Here is a 21703-nt window from a genome sequence, read left to right as displayed (position 1 = left end):
CATATCTGAGATTATTGATATTTCTCCTAGCAATCTTGATTCCAGCTTGTGCTTCATCCAGCCTGGCCATAGTATAGTGTTGGATATAATCCTCAAGGTTACTGATCATATTTGATAAAGGAACAAGTTTTTTGTTTTCTAACTTTTATGACCATTTTATATTTGTATTGTATTTGGGATTAATTACAAACTTTATATATATGTGTGTGTATATAATATTATACACAAATAACACACAAATGTATACACACTGATAATAGAGTTTCTTATGAATCAGTTGTGTTTTTTTAAGGATTATAGGCATATACACTTGCTCACTTGGAGGGATAAGCATTCTACTTTCTGTTCATACACAGCATGTTTTAATAATAACTTTGAACCTATTGACACATTTAAGGTATATTTAAATCAAATTCTTACTATACTGTATGCTATTATTTTTAGTAACATATCTTCAACATGCCTTCTTGCAGAACTGGGAGGGGAAGAATAATGATCTTGGCATCAGAAGACATAGCCTCTGACCTTGAATCTGCTGCTGGACCTAAGTGAGCTTTATACTCTGCCCAACAGCAGCTGCTCTGTACAGCCCGCTCTGTGCAATGGGCTTATCCTATCAGAGGCTTTTACCAGGGACCTAGGACACTGATCAGTAAGGGACGACTTTCCTTTCTCATTTATTCCTTTTCCTCTGTCTCCTTGCCTGCCTCCCTGCTTAGTCAAGTCTGATATTTTCTTGGAGAGTTCTAATGATGTCAGTGTCAGTCCTTTATGTTAGACAAAGAGTTAAGATGAATGGGTAACTTCAAACCAATTGAAGAATTAGAAAGGAAAAGACAGAGACTCTGCAGTTCTTAATATAAAGGCATTGATTAAAAAATGTGAGGTTAGATGTAAGCCAATTGAGAGAATCTTAATGGGATAATGCTTTGAGATCAGTTAAAATCACTGTTTCAATCATTCCTGAAGACTGAGGTTAAACCCTATATTTTATTTTTAAAAATATAAGAATAAAGAAATTGTTTTCCCTGTTTGTAAGACCAAAGTGTTTAGTCTTTGATCCAAGGTGCTCCCTACTAGAAGTTTTAAACAGAGTCAGAAAATCCATTTGCAGGAAATTAAATATGAAATGTTAGTTTTAGAATTTCCAAAGAGTTCCGTTAGGTTTGGGGTAAACGCATTCACTCTACCACCTTTTGGATAAAATAAAAATTAACTTTAATTTTATAAATCTTAGAGATCCTTATTTTTATTTAAAATATTGTCCTAAACAAAACAACAAATGTCAATTTCCTACCAAAAGAAAAGCATCCTGTGTGTGTTTCCAGATCTCCGTTAGACCATTAAATTTTCATCCGTATTTAACAAATTTAACAAATGTTCAGCTTCATAGGGTCATTGTGTCACAATGTCTGTGTTAGAACTTTATTTTCAGAGGTTCCTTTAAGTGGGCAAAAAGCATGGCATGTTGGATTAATTTACTCTCTTTCATCCATCCACTGGTTTGGTTGGCAGCTCAAAACTAATTTTGGAGTGTAAGACACTTAAAAATATTAGGATTTCTCAGCACTATAGCAAAATCTCGAGCCAGAAAAGTCCCCTTCTCTGCTACTTCCCTTCCCCTGGCTGGCTTTCTTTTAAAAATGGGTTCTTCTACTGTGTCCCTGGGTAGCAGTCTCAACTCTGCCTGTGTGGGGTCCCTTACCAGATGGCCCTCTTAATAAATGCCTCGCTCTTCCCCACCCTCACCTTCTTGATCCAAATGTGAAATGCCAGCAAATAAATAAGAGCATTGTACTCTGATGAGTTCTCTTGAGATGGAGGAGAGCCCCGGGGAGGGAAAGCTAGAAATGGCTTTTCTTATTGCTAGACGGCTCCTAATTACTTGGCCAGTAGGTAGAAGACACCGTTTAGACAATAGAGACTTTAAAGGTAAAGAAAGAAAACCAATTCTCCATCTTATTCCAAATGCCTTTGCTAACAGGAAAAATGTGCTTGGATTGTTGGAGTCCGTTTGAAATATTCTGCATGATCTTTGCCTGGGGACCACAGACTTTGGACTCTGGGTATTGACGGCTGTGTGCACATTTCGCCACCACACTCAGAGTGCAACGGAAATGAGTGGGTAATGAGAACAGAGCAGCCAGTTCTTTAATTGAATTAAAAGCTGGGTGACATCAGTGCAGACACCTGTCCAATTACAGACAGGCCAAGGTGTTTACCATTGCTGCACAAGCGATTCGAAGATGACAGAAATCTTTCCGCCCACAGATTAACATAATGAAGGGGAACAGAGTACAGTGGATACAGGCCAAACACCTAGGTTGGCAGCTGAGGGGGGCTGGTAAGGGGGTGTCAGCTCCGGGATGTAAACAGAAACAGAGTCTCTTTTCTTCTCCAAACTGTGATGTGATGGGCTTTGAAAAGGATGCCATTTTGCTTTATATCTCAGGCTTGGATTCCAGGCCGAGCATTTATACTTGTCTGCATCGAGTCAGAGGAGTTAATCATAAAATCTCAACGTCAAAGCCGACTCCTCTGCTGTTTTCCTGCTTCTCAGCATACAGAGTTTTATTAGAGGCACAAAAGCTTGTCCAGCTGGTGTCAGCTCCACAGTGATTTTCTCTTAGTCAGGCTGCCTTCAGTTTTGAATATTTCTTGTCAGCTCCTTAGAAACTTGAGGTTTGAGCACAGGAAACAAAGTGTCGGAAATATAACGGATGAGTCAAAAGAAACAGCGTCTGTTCCTTTGCGGGCACCTGGGAAAGGGTAGGATGGGAGTGGGCATCTCTTATAGTAAAGGAGACAGCTTTGAGCTGAGAAGATGAAATGTCTTGATTTTTTTGTCAAACATCAAGGGTCCACCTTTGGTAAAACATTGCAATAACTGCTAGAAAAGAGGACAAGGAAAGTAAAAAGACACACCCTCTGCATTCACGAAGTTCCCCCAAATCATTGCAAGGGGCTTCTAAATTGTTCTCCAGGAGAAGGTTTTTCTGCTCTGCTAGGTGGAAATCCTCAGAACACAGAGTCTGGAACCATGCGCACTAGGGTCTTAAATTCCCTCCTGTGATGCGCTGTCTCTACTTATATCAAGTTCCTGCCCCTGCTCTTTCAGCCAGGGCTTCCTGCACCCGCCGAGGTCCACAGGACTGTCATTCAAAGGGAATATACTTACTTAACTTCAAACTCCCTTGGTGTGGCCCGTCAGGATTTCTCAATGTTAAGCATTAATGCAAAATGCATTATCGCTTAGCGCTGAGAGTCCTGGCCCTGCTGGTGCCAATGGTTTTAATCCAGATACCAAGACTCCTGTGTTTCATGGGATCCTAACACTTTTAAGACATCAATAATGCTTCCTATATGCTTATGGAATGTTTTGTCAGCTCACCCTCTTCCATTATCAAAAGAGACTGGCAGGTTTCCTGACATGGTTGGGACCATTTTTGATTTCACAGAGTTTTGTGGCTGGAAAAGAATCTGAGAGGTCATCTGAACTGCCTCCAGGTAGAAACAGTCTAAGATTCAAAGGGAAAAAAAAGACTCCTCTGTGATGTCTGCTGGAGACAGAGGTTCATATCCAAACCAGTCTTAAGTTGTCATTGTCAGGATATACTTCTTTATTTTTAACCCCCTAAGTGTCATCGAGGAGACTATCCCACTTTATCTTACTGGGTTTTCTGTGGACATAGAATATATGTCATATTTTTCTCTCTAGGATTCCTTTGTAAACATATCACTGTAAATGTTTTTCAATATTCTTTTAAATATAATACTGAAATGTATTTTCAATGATTTTCTTGTCGTCTCTTTGTCTTTAACTAAATATAGCGTGCTTAATTTCTCAGTCATGTCCAACTATTTGTGACCCCATGGACCATAGCCCACCAAGCTCCTCTGTCCATGGGGATTCTCCAGGCAAGAGTATTGGAGTGGGTTGCCATACCCTCTTCCAGGGGATCTTCCCAACCCAGGGATCTAACCCAGGTCTCCCACATTACAGGCAGATTCTTTATTGACTGAGCCACCAGGGAAGCTTATAGATCTCCTATCATTTTGGACTGGGAGGTCTGGATCTGAATTTTATAAATGTCCTTGCCCACTTGGCATGTGTGCAAGCATTCTGCTTTATGTACTTAATCTATGTATTATTGTTATCATTAGAGTTCTTCTAGTTCTAATATTTTCTTAGATTAGAAACTTTGTAAAGATCAGTTGTGTTCTGTAGCACTTTTCCTAGAGGCATATAGAAGGAGAGTTGATAAATACCCTTGTATGTGTGTATGTGTGCATTTTAACTAATTTTTATTGGTGTGTAGTTGATTTACAATGTTGTATTAGTTTCTGCTGTACAGCAAAGTGAATCAGGTGCATACACGTATATTCACTCATTTTTAGATTCTTTTCCCATGTAGGTCATTACTAGTATTAAGTAGAGTTTGTTTTCTACATCTGTGACTCTATTTCTGCTTTTTAAATAAGTTCATTTGTACCATATTTTAAAATCTCATATATAAGTGATATTATATGATATGTGTCTTTCTCTCTCTGACTTACTTTCACTCAGTATGGCAGACTCTAGGTCTGCCCATATCACTACAAATGGCATTTTTTCATTCTTTATATGGCTCAGTAATATAAGTATCTTTTGATGATGATACTTTGTTGCAGCAGTACTGCTTTTTTTTTTCTGGGGAGTATATAATCTAAGGATGATTCTGACACTTAAAGGAATGCCATTTGGCCAATCACTTTGGTCTGTAGGGATACGTTTAAGAAAGGCTACCTTGACTAATCTTGGAAAGATTATTCTTTAGTAATAGCAGAAGTTTTTATAATCATCAACTTTAATCCATCCTGATAAACTCTCCATACTGAGAAACAGAATATAGAGACCGCATGCCCCAACAACAGGATGACTTTGTCATTATTCTGATTTAGAAAGGACCACTTGGCTAACCAGCCCCTTCTCCTACCCCAGCCTAATTGTAATCTGACAAGAGAGAAAATATTCATTATATTGCTCTTCTTACTGAAATGGATAAAACTAACCTGTATTTAGGGGAAATTATTCCAAAGGTTTGACAAACTTTGTCTCTAAGACACAACATTATAAGCAATATCCCCACTGCAAATAGGAAAGAAATGCCACCTTAGCCTCTCAAAGTACGGCATGTTTTTTTGAAAGTGATTTGCAAGCCACCCAAAACTTTCTACCTGTGATTTGAAGTTGGCCAAAGCCAAAACATCAGCTTTCTTCTCTGTTTTCTATTTTGCGGCTCTCATTTCTCAGTGTTTATTATTGTTTCACCTGCCTGGAGATAGGAAATGTGAGCCCTTTGATAAATGGCTTGAAAGATGATCTAGTTTCTCTCCAGCATCTTTCTTTAAGAATCCTGGGACTTTTCTATGAAATACAATTTGGTAAACTTCTCTACCAAAGCAAAAAGCTGAAAAATGCAAGTTTTTTGAGAGAAGTATTGCCTGTTTTTTAAGGTCCTAAAGTTCTAAGGGGGAAGAAATTAGCAAAGGAATTTCATGATACACATATATACACAAAAGGACTCCTTTAGTAAAGGCAAGAAAGATTGAATAAAACACTGAAGACCATTTAGTGAATGCAAACTTAGTATCGGTTTGACATGATCTTTCTTAAAGTCTCCACTAATACCTGTCTTGTTAAGTTGATATAACTGTCACAGTTCCAACACTGCACTTCACCTATGATTTGAAAAGAAATAATGTCTCAGGGTAAATATTTTGCAATATAAGGGAGCTGTTTTTTATGTTTCCCAATTATAATATTATCTAGATGAACAACACGATGTCATACTAAAGATTTCAGAGTACCAAACTGTATGCAACCACAGTGTCTTTTGGAACACAATATACCTTTGCCCCAGCTAAGTCAGGGCCACCTGTGAGAGGCAGTGCAAGCTAGGTTGTTCAGTGATGACCAGGAGAAACTAATCTCATGTCACAAAGCATTTTCTTGTTCACCATAGTAGTAAAACTTTCACTTTCTGGGGCTGATTCATTTCTTGTTAGTATGGCATTATACTAATTCAGATTAGCAATTTATCTTTAGACTTGCAGTAGATTTGAACTTGGCAATAGCAAAGATGAGACAAATGCCAAAGATTTTCAAAGGATAAAAAGGCTAGGATTTATCTTACAAGGATACCTTAGTTTTGAACTCAGGATTTACAGTTGATGATGGAGGCATTAAGAGTACGGAAAATGGTAATACTGTATATATGGTTGTCCCAATCTCCTAATTTATCCCTCCCCTGCTTTTTCACCTTTGGTATCTGTGTGGTTGTTTTCTAAATCTGTGAATCTGTTTTGTAAATAAGTTCATTTGTACCATTTTTTAAAGATTGCATGTCTAAGTGATACTATATGTTATTTGTCTTTCTCTGTCTGACTTCATATAGTATAATAATCTCTAGATCCATCCATGATTAACATACATCACTAAGTCACTTCAGTCGTGTCCAACTCCGTGTGATCCCATAGACGGCAGCCCACCATCTATGGGATGGCTGGGGCATCCCTGGGATTCTCCAGGCAAGAACACTGGAGTGGGTTGCCATTTCCTTCTCCAATGCATGAAAGTGAAAGTGAAGTTGCTCAGTCATGTCCAACCATCAGGGATCCCATGGACTGCAGCCTAACAGGCTCCTCCATCCATGGGATTTTCCAGGCAAGAGTACTGGAGTGGGTGCCATTGCCTTCTCCTAATATATACATAGTATTATATATAAAATAAATAAGTAATTAGGACTTACTATATTGCACAGGGGACTCTACTCAATATTGTGTAATAAACTATATGGGAAAAGAATCTAAAAAAGAGTGGATAGATGTATATATATAACTGATTCACTTTGCTGTACACCTGAAATTAACAAAACATTGTAAGTAAACTATACTATACTCCAATAAAAATATTTTTAAAAAAGAAATGGGAAAGATGAAGCTTGCAAATAGTTTTGGCTATCAGGTCTGGATTGGGGCAGGTTGAGAGTGAAATGTTATTCGTATTTGAATATCTAGATAGGATACATGTCTTGTGAGTAGAAATGAAGAACTAGAGCTTGGAGGAGAGATGTGAAGTCTACAGATATAGCTACGACATGAGGCTTAATGAACTAACAAAGGCAGGTGTTCAGAAGAAGAGAGAAGTCTATGCACCCAACTTTGGGAAAAAAAAAAAAAAGCTATCTAAGGGACTGTGAAAGGAAGATGAGCTGGCCAAAGAAAGCAAGGAGCTTTAATTTAGAACTCTTAGGAAAGAATTCAGTGGCCGAAAGGGTGGCTGAGGGAGGCAAAGTCCAATAAGTAGTCTCAGGATCAAATAAGGATAGAAGGGTTACTTGGTCTAGTGTGGAAGGGATCACTAGTGACCTTTAAAAGGCAGGAAGTCAAGAAATACCTGGACTAACAGTCAAATTTGCCTTGGAGAACAGAATGAAGAGGGCAAAGGCTAATAGAGTTTTGCCAAGAGAATGCCATAGGCATAGCAAACACCTTCTTTCAACAACACAAGAGAAGACTCTACACATGGACATCACCAGATGGTCAATAATGAAATCAGATTGATTATATTCTTTGTGGCCAAAAATGGAGAAGTTGTATACAGTCAGAAAAAACAAGACCAGAAGCTGATTGTGGCTCAGATCATGAACTCCTTATTGCCAAATTCAGACTTAAATTAAAGTAAGTAGGGAAAACCACTAGACCACTCAGGTATGACCTAAATCAAATCCCTTACTACTATACAGAAGAAGTGACAAATAGATTCAAGGGATTAGATCTGGTAGACAGAGTGCCTGAAGAACTATGACGGAGGTTCGTGACATTGTACAGGAGGCAGTGACCAAGACCATCCCCAAGAAAAAGAAATGCAAAATGGAAAAATGGTTGTCAGAGGAGGCCTTACAAATAGCTGTGAAAAGAAGGGAAGCGAAAAGCAAAGGAGAAAAGGAAAGATATACCCATTTGAATGAAGAGTTCCAAAGAATAGCAAGGAGAGATAAGAAAGCCTTCCTCAGTGATCAGTACAAAGAAATGGAGGAAAAGAATAGAATGGGAAAGACTAGAGATCTCTTCAGAAAATTAGAGATACCAAAGGAGAATTTCATGCAAATATGGGCAAAATAAAGGACAGAAAAGAAGCAGAAGATATTAAGAAGAGGTGGCAAGAATACACAGAAGAACTGTACAAAAGGATCTTCATGACCCAGATAATCACGATGGTGTGATCACTCACCTAGGGCCAGACATTCTGGAATGCAAAGTCAAGTGGGCCTTAGGAAGCATCACTGCAAACAAAGCTAGTGAAGGTGATGGAATTCCAGCTGAGCTATTTCAAATCCTAAAAGATGATGCTGTGAAAGTGCTGCACTCAATATGCCAGCAAATTTAGAAAACTCAGCAGTGGCCACAGGACTGGAAAAGGTCAGTTTTCATTCCAATCCCAAAGAAAGACAATGCTAAAGAATGTTCAAACTACCACACAATTGCACTCATCTCACACGCTAGTTAAGTAATGCTCAAAATTCTCCAAGCCAGGCTTCAACAGTACATGAACCATGAACTTCCTGATGTTCAAACTGGTTTTAGAAAAGGCAGAGGAACCAGAGATCAAATTGCCAACATCCGTTCGATCATCAAAAAGCAAGAAAAAAGTTCCAGAAAAACATATATTTCTGCTTTATTGACTATGCCAAAGCCTTTGAACTGGGTGGATCACAACAAACTGTGGAAAATTCTGAAAGAGATGGGAATACCAGACCACCTGACCTGCCTCCTGAGAGATCTGTATGCAGGTCAGAAAGCAACAGTTAGAACTGGACATGGAACAACAGACTGGTTCCAAGTCAGGAAAGGAGTACGTCAAGGCTGTATGTTGTCACCCTGCTTATTTAACTTATATGCAGAGTACATCATGAGAAATGCTGAATTGGAAGAAGCACAAGCTGGAATCAAGATTGCCAGGAGATATATCAATAACCTCAGATATGCAGATTATACCACACTTATAGCAGAAAGCGAAGAACAACTAAAGAGTCTCTTGATGAAAGTGAAAGACAAGAGTGAAAAAGTTGGCTTAAAACTCAACATTCAGAAAACTAAGAACATGGCATCCTGTACCATCACTTCATGGCAAATAGATGGGGAAACAGTGACAGACTTTATTTTGAAGGGGCTCCAAAATTACTGCAGATGTTGACTTCAGCCATGAAATTAAAAGACATTTTCTCCTTGGAAGAAAAGTTATGACCAACCTGGACAGCATATTAAAAAGCAGAGACATTAAAACTATGGTTTTTCCAGTAGTCACGTATGGATGTGAGAGTTGTACTATAAAGAACGCTGAGCACCGAAGAATTGATGCTTTTGAACTGTGGTGTTGGAGAAGACTCTTGAGAGTCCCTTCGACAGCAAGGAGATCTAACCAGTCCATCCTAAAGGAAATCAGTCCTGAATATTCATTGGAAGGACTCATGCTGAAACTGAAACTCTAATACTTTGGCTTCCTGATGTGTAGAACTGATTAATTTGAAAAGACCCCAATGCTGGGAAAGATTGAAGGCAGGAGGAGAAGGGGATGACAGAGGATGAGATGGTTGGATGACATCACCGACTCAATGGACTTGCGTTTGAGTAATCTCTGGGAGTTGGTGATGGACAGGGAAGCCTGGTGTGCTGTAGTCCATTGGGTTGCAGAGAGTCAGACATGACTGAGGACTGAATTGATCTGAACTGAGTGATCTTTAAAAGATAAAAATCAGTGTTTAATAGCAGAGTGCAGGCAGAAACTGGATTACAGTGACAACATAGCTTTGGCTGTCATGGCATTGTGCTAGAATTCTCTCCTATGTCTCTGTATTGAGAACATTATATTCCTAAGCTTATTGAATCCTGATAGTAACACTTTGAGATCTCATAGCCCCATGATACTGTATTATTCCTGTGAGACCTCTCATCCACGACAGGTGCTGTTATTATCTATCTGCAGTGCCTTAGAAGACTAAGGCACAGAAATCTGATCAACCTGCCCAAACCCATACCATAAACCAGTAGTAGAATTGGCATCTGGACCCAAGCAGTCTTTCCTGAGCATCATTGCTCTTAATCCCCAAATCCCTACATGTTGAAGATGCAGATGTATGCTGGAAGCCTTCCTTTAAATCTTTTGGAGGAGGAGAAATAATCTCTTTAAAAAAAGTGTTTAGACTCTGGGTCATGATCTGGGAGATTCAAGAAGAAATGACAGTCACAGTGGCAGGAGTGAGGGAAAGCAGAGACAATGTGAAGGTGTTTTGAAATCAGAGCTGCATTTGGCATGAGATGGTCACACACGTTGTGTGTCACTTTGCTGGCTTGCTGACTTCTTGGCCCCGGGCGAGGATCGTGGTGCCAAGTGCAGCCAAGAGGGTTGCGTGGCCCAGGGGGATGCTTGGGGAGCTGCTAGATTCAAGACTTACAGGCAGCACTGGGGACCCAGGGCTAGTGTGAAGGGCCAGAGCAAACAGTGACTGTGGTCTTTACTTTATCCTGGTCTTTGCTCTTTTAATATCTTTATCCTTTCTATCAGGGAAAGGGAATAGGCAAGCATGCATTTTAAAATTTGTTGTTGAATGACGAAAGCCGTCAGCTGTCACATTAAAACAATCAAAGTTTCCCCAATGAAAGGATACCATGAGTAGAACCATCTTTTTGTAAGAATGATGACAATCCGTGTGATTGGGGATAAAAAACAGCTCTAAAAGCCACAGCAAAAAACATGGGTGAGCAAATACACAAATGATATTTTTGATACTTCTTTAATTCAGGGGATTAACTAAATAAAGAGCTTCTGTCTTGGTTACAAACACCAGTAAACAAAATGTGCTTTCATTTCTGCAGGCACCTTTAATTGCCAAACAAATCTTACATATCCACCACCAAATCAGGTTAATTCAACACTTCTATGGGCAATGCTTCTGTTTAAGGCAGGTGTCTTAATTAAATAAACTAATAATTTTGCAAGGAGAAGTACAAAAGCATAATTATCTAATTGTTCAACTGTGTTGATTTGCATATTCCTTTTAGCTGCAACATGAATAAATAGTTTGTATACATGTATCCTACTGTTAAAATAATGAAATCACTCTTGGGAGTAGCATCTCCTAACATGTGTTAATAGATGTCACTTAAGATGGAATCTCTAGCTAAACACTGTTGAAAAATGCGAGGTAAAAGAAAATGAAGTAGTTTTGTTTATCCAGGAGAACTAGGATCCCAAAATGGGATGGTGGCTGTCTTTACTACCAGATACACTGGGTTCTGCTCTGTGAACTATATGTGGAACTCCCCATTTTTTCAGGAGAAGCATCTCAGGACATTAGCGTCCTGAGAAGCACGTTGGGGAAAATGCTATTTAAAACTGTCTTAGCAAGAAGTTGGTCTCACAATTTTTTTTCACTAGTCGCTGCATTCTACAATCAACACATGGACAGGGAAATGGATTTAAGAAGCATATGTTTTTGTTTTTTATCCTCTGTGTCTCTACCTTTTTATCTCACACATATATACACACACAATACTCTTCATGGCTTATGGTATATATGCAAACCTCTCTTTGTCCCCTTTTATTACAGGCATATTGACAGGCTTGCTACCCTTCAAAAACTATGCAGTAACCCTAGCTGCTTGCACTTTGGCTGGCTGTACCGAGAGCTTGCATGCATTGAACATCTCTACTCCACAAGAAGGTAAAGTAATTTCAAAGGTCTTGACTTCCACATTTCAGTCATGAATAATAAAATAGGAGAAGAGCTAAATACTGCAAGGCCATTTGCTAGAAAACCCCAACCTAATTTGATGACAAAGTGCATTGCCAGGCCATAATTGCTCCATTTTTTGGGGGGGTGCGAAAATGAATCAAACTCCATACCCTTTAATGACATGCATCTTTAATAGCGGTAATGCAGATTAATGGGCTTTTTAATTGCTGTTACATTGTTCATGCAAGAGCCTTGTCATTAATATGAAGCATCTGAAAGATTAATGAAAGCTTCCTCATTTTACTATGGCTCAGAAGTAAATCTAGAGACAGTCTGACTAAAAAGAATTGATTGTATGGCACAGTATGAAATTGAGAATCAAACGGTTGATTTCCATGGTCTCTTTTAACTGCTAAACACCAGCACGGGTAACAATTATTTCAGTGTGATGGAACCTCCAAACGCCAATCGAGGCATTATTAATCATGGCCTGGCTCCTTCCGATTCAAGTCTCACTTTTGTTGTATGTGGAGCTTGCAAACTGTTGGCATAAATTAATGTTTCAGAAAGCTTACATTAGGAAGGCAGTGGGAAAGAGAAAATATTTTAGCACTCCAAAGTGAAAGCTTTGCTCAAGCATCAGAACACATCTCTTCAAGAAATAACAGCGCTCAAAACATTTAAAGCTTTGTTACTTCGTATTTCTCTCTCCGAGATAAGACGGGTTACACATTTCTCTTACTGTCTAGCTGTAAAGTTATTCAGGAGATTTAAAAGGTTGATCTTTAGGGGAAAAGAGTCCCCAGTGTCTCTCTATTTCAGTATCCATCCATTCCCTTTCCCCACTTTGCTTCCCCCCCCCCCACCCCATCCCACCTCTTTTAAATCCTTAAAGAACCACTCACAGAGAAGATGTGTAAGGAAAGACAATGGTCCATCTGATATAACCAGGACAGAAGACAGAAGTTTGTAAAACCCTTCTTGTGACCCTTTGTTCTTCATGCCTTGCACCTGACTTCACCAGAACCCTCTCACCCAGACTACCGCATTGGTGACCCGTGTTCTGTGTTCTCTCAACATTCGCGCCATCTGGTCTACCAGTGCTAGCGCTTTTTCTTAGTGTGTCTTTGTTTCTGCTGAGGCACATATAATCATCCCCTTTTCTAATTACTTCTATCAACTCCAATATGGCACAGGTCATCCTATATCGCACTGTTTTCTCTTCATCCAATACATTCTCTGACCAGGTTTTACCTGAAAGAAAGAAAGTGAAGTTGCTCAGTCGTGTCTGACTCTTTGCGACCCCATGGACAGTAGCCTGCACCAGGCTCCTCTGTCCATGGAATTTTCTAGGCAACAGTACTGGAGTGGGTTGCCATTTCCTTCTCCTGGTACCCTCCAAATCTACTTCACAACTTGACCCCAGAGGGATTCCTCCTCCTCCAGTTCACCATTTCCTTCTTGTTATTTCCCAATTTCTAGATTTTTCTTAAATTTATTGCCGACTTACCAAGCTATAGCTATGGTTAGGATCATTTTCTAAAAGATTTTTTTTTAGTTTCTGACACTCCAATTTATTGGAAATGGACAGACACCCTTTATTTAAAAAAGTTCACAATATAGTTTTCATGTATAATAAATTTAATTTATGCCATGCTTTATATTTATGGCTGCATATAGGTTTTTTATATAAATTATGGGCCACCTAGCATTGTTCCTGTTAGATCAAAAGCTCCTTGAGGGTAGGGATTCTGTTTAGTTTGCTTTGAAAGGCATAATCCCAAGTAAAGATTATGGGTTAGTAATACTATTGATGAAGCAACACAAGCATCAGTCAAGTGAACTAATGTAAAATATAAATACTCACCATTTTTGGTTGATGCAAATTTTCATAAATTCAAGACAAGTATTTAGTACTAAAGCAATTACTAATAAGATGCCCATGAATCAGGGACATTTCCATGCATGGGATGTCAAGTTTATTCCATGATTTATTGGTTTGGGTCTGAAAAGTGCTTGGGGCTGGTGCACTGGGACGACCCAGAGGGATGGAATGGGGAGGGAGGAGGGAGGAGGGTTCAGGATGGGGAACACATGTATACCTGTGGCGGATTCATTTTGATATTTGGCAAAACTAATACAGTTATGTAAAGTTTAAAAATAAAATAAAATTAAAAAAAAATAAATTAGAAATGTAAACTAAAATTATAATCAAGAAGTCTTTTTATTTTTCCCACAGCCCCACAACAGGTTCAGCCACCAGTAGCCAAATCCCTTCCCCATTCTTTGTTACTCTCCTGGAATCCACCCCAAAAAGCTAATGGTATTATAACTCAGTACTCTTTATATATGGATGGGATGCTAATCTACTCAGGCAATGAAGAGAACTACACAGTCACAGGTAAGACTTCTGTAGGTATTAGTAAGTAGTTTTAGTCTCTATTAAAGTATATGTACTTCCAAACTAATAAATGTAAGATAACTATAAACTATAATTTATAGCTATCTGAGAGTGCAGATTTAAAAGTTGGGTTACTTGGGTTTGCCTCCTGTTAAATCACTCAACTTCCAAGATCTTTGTGGTTACATTGCACTGTCGGTGAAGCCAAAGCTTGAAAAATGGAAAAGGGCTTGTCTTGACTTCCTTCCCCCAAGGTTGTCTTACTGTGTCTTCTCTACTGTCGACCCTGTTTCTTACCTGAATCCTTCTACTAACATACCTTTACTCAGAGGGGTGCAGAGGGGGCTTTGGAAATGTATCAACACAAAGAGCTCAGCATATGATTCCTCTGCCTCCTATTGATCACAGGGTTGAAGCTGGGACCCAGTGTGGTCCCCAGCCGCACTCACAGCGCAATGATGACGTCATGTCAGTTGAACTGAGGCAGTGACGTCATTTCAAACAAATACCACTGACACATGTTAACCCCCTTAAAACCCTCATGAATGTGGAATAATCTTCAGACTCAGAAGTGTGACTCAGTGTGGCCTGAATTTTAGACCATTTGGGAAGAAACATAGTATTATCTGCCCATGTCATATTATAAAGTGTCAGGACACTTGAGAAGAGGAAATTGCTCAAAACCTTGTGAAACATAAGAGGTCTATATTATGTATGTTGTCTGGCATCTGAATCATGTTTATACTTGTATGGTAATTATAGCCTCATATATTGTGATATTTTAGATACTGTATGTGACTACTAGGTGAGACATCATTAATAAAATATGGATTGATGGAAAACTGAGGTGTGAGAGATATTAAAAGTCTTCATGAAAGGTCACAACAAGTTAGAGTCAGAGACAGGATTAATTTTTAATGAATTCACTCCTTCACATTAGTACCAGGTACTAAGGTTGTATGGAGAAGGGCATGACAACCCACTCTAGTATTCTTGCCTGAAGAATCCCATGGACAGAGGAGCTTGGTGGGCTACAGTCCACAGGGTCGCAAAGAGTCAAACATGACTGAAGTGCCTTAGCACCATGTTATAGATGCCTCAACTATAAGAAACTGGGGTATTTTTACAGTGTTCATAACCATCTTTTCTAGTTACAATGAGAATGGCTTCTTTAATGGTTTTCATCCTTTAGGTAGAATTTTTAAAAAATTTTTATTGGAGTATAGATGCTTTACAGTGTTGTACAGTTAAATGATCCAGTTATATGTACACATATATCCCCTCTATTTTGGATTTCCTTCCCATTTAGGTTAGCACTGAGTAGCGTTCTCTGTGTTATACAGTGGGTTCTCATTAGTTATCTATCTTATACAAAGTTTCAATATTGTGTATATATCAATTCCAATCTCCCAATTCATCTCACTACCTCACCTTCCTCCCCCTGATGTCCATAATTTGTTACTTCTGTCTCTGTATTTATTTCTTCTTTGCAAATAGTTTCATCTGTACCATTTTTCTTGATTTCATATATATGCATTAATATGCAATATTTGTTTTTCTCTTTCTGACTAACTTCACTGTCTGTGAGATCCTTGTGTCTGTAAATGGCGCAGTCTCATTCCTTTATAGCTGAGTGATATTCTGGTGTATATATGTACCACATCTTCTTTATCCATTCCTCTGTCGACAGACATTTAGGTTGCTTCCATGTTAGGGCTATTGTAAATAGTGCTGCAATGAACATTGGAGTGCTTGTATCTTTCTTAAGTTATGATTTTCTCCAGGTATATATGCCAGGAGTGGAATTGCTGGGTCATTTAGTAGTTCTATACTTAGTTTTTTATGGAAACTCCACACTGTTCTCCTTAGTGGCTGCACCAATTTGCATTCTTACCAATAACGTAGGAGAGTTTCCTTTTGTCCACGCCCTCTTTAGCATTTATTGTTTGTAGATTTTTTTGATGAAGGCCTTTCTCTGATAAGACTCATAATATTTTTTTCCTAATTCCTCCAGGCATCTTACAAGCACCTATATTACTTGTTACTTTTATCTCCAAATGTCAGAAGATACAAAGCACAGTAGGAATGCAATTTAATCACTAAGGAGAGGCACTAAATCAAAACGATATAGGATTTAAAGTTGTACATGATGATTCAAGTGTTATAACTGAGGCCCAGAGATGTCAAGAAATCCTAGTCAGCAACTGGAAGAACTGATTCAAATCTAGGTCTATCTGGAATCAAAGTCCATTTTTCTCACCTCTATACATTCTACTTATTGGACACATTTTATTATTTATCACAACTCAGAAAGGGAGCTGGAAGCTGGTTTTAAAACCCTGAGTACCTGTGTTGATCTTCTAAGGCTGCCATAACCAAATACCATAGACTGGATGACTTAAACAACAGAAATTTATTTCTCACCATTTTGGAGGCTAGAGGTGCAAGATCAAGGTGTTGGCAGGTTCGGTTTCTCTTGGGGCCTGTATCCTTAACGTGCAGACAGCCAACTTCTCCCTGTGCTTCCCAGGGTCTTCTGTGTGCAGCCCTGCCGTCTCTTCCTTTTGCTGTAGCAGCATCAGAACCACTGGATTAGATATGTATTGTTATAACCCCATTTAACCTTCATCACTTCTTCAAAAGCCCTACCTCCAAATATAGTCACATTGAGGGTTAAGGTTTTAATATGCAAATCTTGGGAAACATAATTTTAAGTTCATAACAGCATCCTGAAGTGAGTGTTTTCTCTACTAGCAAAGGCTGAATACTCACTTTTCTTGAGATTTTACAACTTGCATGCAAGATGAATATAATGGCCCTTTAGATCTCTTTCAACTCTAAAATTTTATATTTTCAGTATACACTAAATTTTTGTTATTTATTTTCCAAAGTCCACCTGCCCACTCAAAATCACAGAAAAGATAGAATAGGAGAGGGAGTCTGGCTGTTTGAAGTGAGCCAGTAAAAAGCTGGGACTTCCCTGATGGCTCAGTTGGTAAAGAACCGGCCTACAATGTGGGAGACCTGGGTTCGATCCCTGGGTTGGGAGGATCCTCTGAAGGAGGGCATGGCAGCCCACTCCAGTACTCTTGCCTGGAGAATCCCCATGGACAGAGGAGCCTGGTGGACTGCAGTCCATGGGGTTGCAAAGAGCTGGACATCCCATGGACGGAGGGGCCTGGTGGGCTGCAGTCCATGGGGTCGCTAGGAGTCAGACACGGCTGAACGACTTCACTTTCACTTTTCACTTTCATGCATTGGAGAAGGAAATGGCAACCCACTCCGGTGGTCTTGCCTGGAGAATCCCAGGGACGGGGGAGCCTGGTGGTCTGCCGTCTATGGGGTTGCACAGAGTCGGACACGACTGAAGCGACTTAGGAGCAGCAGCAGCAGAGCGACTAAGCACAGCACTGGAACAAGCTGATGGAGGAAACTGCTCTTGTATTGGGTCTCGCTTTAGCTTCTACACATGCTTTAAATCCTGCCATGTTCCATCATATAAGGTATTGTGATGCAGTTGGTGCTCATGGCTTGTCTTGGTGTCTGGATTGTTGTGGCATAATGTTCTTTCCATGCTAAGTAGCTTGCAGATGGAACTTCTATCCTATCCCATGAGGGCTGGTGCTGTCAGTAATAGCGAGAGTGTAGGATCACTAAAATGAATCTCTCCAGTGCTGAAATGTCAGTTCATAGACTGAGAAATGGAAGATGCATTCAGCTAGGTTAGAGAAATAATTGATGGCAGTTTTTAGTTATAAAAATGACACATGTTTACTGAAGATAATTTAAAACATGCAGATATCCCATCTTACAGATAGATGCTCTAATATTTGATGTAATTCCTTCTAGCCCTTTATTCTTTTTAACAAAATTGAGCTATAATGTAAAATTTGGAATCCTTGCATGTTCCCTTATTATGAATACATCCCATAGCATGAAGGATTTTTCCAGAAATATTTTGCTGTATTCTATTTTATGGATATACACTCATGCATTTAGCCACTTTAAAATTCAATAGGTCCTGATTTATCTCTGTTTTAAATGTTTTGTGATAAATATTATCATACATAAATCTTTGTTTGCTAGATCTCTAAAAGGGAAATAGCTAAGTCAAAGGTAGCAAACTTTTTCAGAATATTTGATACGCGTTTTTCATTGTTTTCCAGAAACGTTCATCAGAAGTGAATGTTATGTCCTTATGTCTTTGACAGTTTTACAAGTTGAAAATATTATTTTTATTTGCACACTTAACTCCTTATTTACTGCATACTTTTTGTATGATGATTAGTGACTTATATTTTACTTTGATTCAATTTATCATAGTCTTGATGAGCAAAAATTTAGTAGGGATGAGGATTAGCTTTGAAACTTGTTTAAGAGCTATTTCATACCATTTTTTCTGGTTATAAGCATCTACACTATTTGCAATTCCTTGCCTTCTATACCATAAAAAACTTTCTCAATAACTTGGCTTAATATCCCCTCCTAAATATTCAAGGTGTCAACTTTTTTTCTCACTCTTACTCCATTTATTTGTAGCTTCCCTTTAAGTTTCCACATAGAACAAACATTCTTCTGCTATGTGTTAAAAAAAAAAAAAAAAAAATCTTGCCACCATGGTGGATACAGGTCAAAGTAAATTCATTTCAATTCAGACACCACTTAGCATCTAGGTGGCTGGAATGCTTTTCTTCTTTCTCTTAAATATGAAGCATTAAAAGTCAATGGCAGCACTGCACCTTGAGTTAGTACAAAATATATTTAAAAATGCATACAGTTCAAATTTTTTGCCTTGCATAGGCCATAAGCTAGTAGAATGGTGGGTCAGTTATGACACTGAAAAATGAATCCAGTTAGAGAACCTCCCGAAGGCTGTTGATGTTTGCTATAATAAATAGCACACACTTTAAGTCAAACTTTTTCATTCTGTATTCAAAGGTAATGGATTTTTCGTAACCATAGTAACCTTGGTGTATTTCTGGATAAATACATGAGGTATATACATTCTGGTTTTATTTTTGAATATAAACTACCACATTATGTATTACTAATAATATGAAAAATAGGATGTAGGTTAGTATAATGACAGCTTAAACTAGTATGCATTTTTCTTCTGCAAAAAATAAATATTTATCAAAAGTATAGGTTCAATTAATTTTTCCCCCAGTTTTGTGGTATTCTGGTGGTGCCATTTATCTTTTTTTTGCAAGATCTCCATTAATCTCTTATTTCTGTCTCATAACAGATTTTTAAGAATTTCAAGGTAAAAACAATTGTGCTTTAAAGCTTGTGATTAAAAACATTATTGAAAGATTGAAGGACCTATATTGCTATAACCAGCAGAGCTATTGTGAAGCCACTTAACATGTGTGTATACCATATGTTCATAAAGGAGAAAAGCACCTTTTGTGAGCCTGTTCACAACATACTTGGATTGTTTCAAAAGTTCAGGCTAGAGAGCATCCTGATTGATGATGACCATCCAAACTGTAGCCAACCAGATCATCCTCATTTTAAATGAGCACCGTACCAGAAAGTGGCAATCTTTAAGAAGTTTGTGAGATGGTTCACAGAAACTTGCAAAGATTTTGGAAACAAGGATAGCAAGATGGTGGTCACTGGGAGAAGTATAATATGAGCATGGCAAGGAGGTTTTTGTGAGCTGTGCTGATCAGTGAAGAAAGAAGAAGGATCCCTCAATTCAATTCTTCTCTTAACATAGCCTAAACCATCAGGGCTTATAAATACTAAAATTTCACAGGGAGAATGGTCAAAAGGCACTCCCTAAAATAATTAAATCTGGCATCAAACATTAAAAGATGAATATTTTCAAGTGTAATCTCTCAGAAATCTATAGTAGTCTTATGATTGAATAAGAGTGGCTGATTTCTAGCACTCTGCATCTCCATTAGGATCTGAGCTTCTATCACTATGACTGAGACAGTAACACAAAGATAAGGGTGATATAAGGAGTGTGTGTGTGTGTGTGTGTGTGTGTGTGTAAGAACAACAGAGACAGAAGGAGAGAGGCAGAGGCAAAGAGAGAGGAGGAGAGGAAAAGCAGATACAATACTAGTAAAGTCAGATAGACAGTAAGCATTTATATCTTTAACCACTGAAAATGCTAAAGCTTTTTTTTTTTTTTTGGCCTTATTTGCCAAGGTCAAAAAGAACCATGTATAAACAGCAAAATAGAAATATTCATCTTGAACCTTCTAAACACTTAAGTCTTACAATGAGACATTTATAGTAAAGGAAGCTGGACTGCTTATGGCACAATAAAAAGCATTTAAAGGTTAGGTACTTCTAACCAAGCATTATAAGGAACCTTATCAACACTCTACAAATTTGAGCTAAATTATATTCATTCATACTGGTGCTTTATGAAACATATTTTCATATCAAAATAAAACTTTGCTTTAACCTTGATATTTTCTTCCATTTTGCATTTTTGAATACCACAGTGCAGTGATTCTAAATCACTGCTCTCACATAAAGTAATGTTACTGAAGGGAATACTGTTAACAAGCTTGAGTTCTAACCCATAAGGCAGAGTATCAATAAGACAGAGCCTGGGAGGGTTTCCAGGTAATGCAGTGATCTCATCTATGAGTGATGTTGCCACCCTATTACAAACTAAGTCATACTTTTGTGCCCTTTTGATGTCACAGACACATAGCATTAAATTGTAAAGTCTAAGAAGCCTTGAGGATACAAAGGAAAGAAAACCAAATAATGAAAAGAAGTGAAAGCCTTCAGAGGCCAAGTTACTAAGTGATCAAAGACTCCAGAGGGGCTGCTTAAGGTTTAGCAACATCCCAGATCCTTGGGTTAACAATGGATGCTTTACTTTTCATTTTTTTATTGAAGTACAGTTGATTTCAATGTAGTGCCTATCTCTGCTGTATAGCACAGTGACTCAGTTACACATATATACACACTCTGTTTAAATATTCTTTACCATTATGCTTTATCACAGGATATTCAATATAGTTCCCGGTGCTATATATTGGACCTGGTTGTTTATCCATTCTAAATGTAATAGTTTGCAATGGATGCTTTACTTTAAAAAGTCCTGTTCGCTTAGTAACAAAGGGTCAAGTGAAATGAAATAACTTGTACAAAATGTTTAAATATCAGTTGTGCTTGTAAACAATACAACCAAAGTGTCACTCTTACTTGAAGATGCTTCTGCATTGTGCAAGTGTGTGAAGAATTATGTTTAAATTTATATTTTAAGATTTGTACCCAATTATTACCTGTGATCCATTAACCTAGTTGATGAATATTATACTTTTAAATGGTAAGAAAGGGATCCTGATTTGAAGGGATTTCAGAGGACTTGTGGATATCAGATTCAGTTTAAAAAGTAGTGGAGTTAAATCCTGAAAAGGATGATGGAATCTTTCCTTCCATTGAGAGCTTTATGAATAGAGCCTGCCTGCTATTTTGAGCATTAAGAACTGCCATTGTTTTAAGTTTATTTCTTAAAGATTCCTAATTGAATGATAAATTCATACCAGAA

At 38.3% G+C, this 21703-nt stretch overlaps 1 protein-coding gene across 17 annotated transcripts in view; it reads left to right on the top strand.

Moving 5' to 3' along the window:
- USH2A (usherin) overlaps positions 1–21703 on the top strand; it is a 1013951-nt gene that overhangs the window by 509814 nt on the left and 482434 nt on the right. For 16 of the 17 annotated variants that reach the window (XM_055581875.1, XM_055581867.1, XM_055581860.1 and 13 more), the window contains 2 exons: positions 11652–11765; positions 14017–14178. In XM_055581875.1, the coding sequence (XP_055437850.1) occupies positions 11652–11765; positions 14017–14178 (276 nt within the window). Of the gene's footprint in view, positions 1–11651; positions 11766–14016; positions 14179–14586; positions 15036–21703 lie in introns of those variants that run through there. The other variant, XM_055581874.1, reaches the window with a different exon arrangement.

Source organism: Bubalus kerabau, chromosome 5 (genome assembly GCF_029407905.1).
Source record: "Bubalus kerabau isolate K-KA32 ecotype Philippines breed swamp buffalo chromosome 5, PCC_UOA_SB_1v2, whole genome shotgun sequence".
Classification (NCBI taxonomy): domain Eukaryota; kingdom Metazoa; phylum Chordata; class Mammalia; order Artiodactyla; family Bovidae; genus Bubalus; species Bubalus kerabau.
The sequence above is the reverse complement of the archived record's forward strand: the minus strand, read 5'-3'. Positions and strand labels throughout refer to the sequence as shown.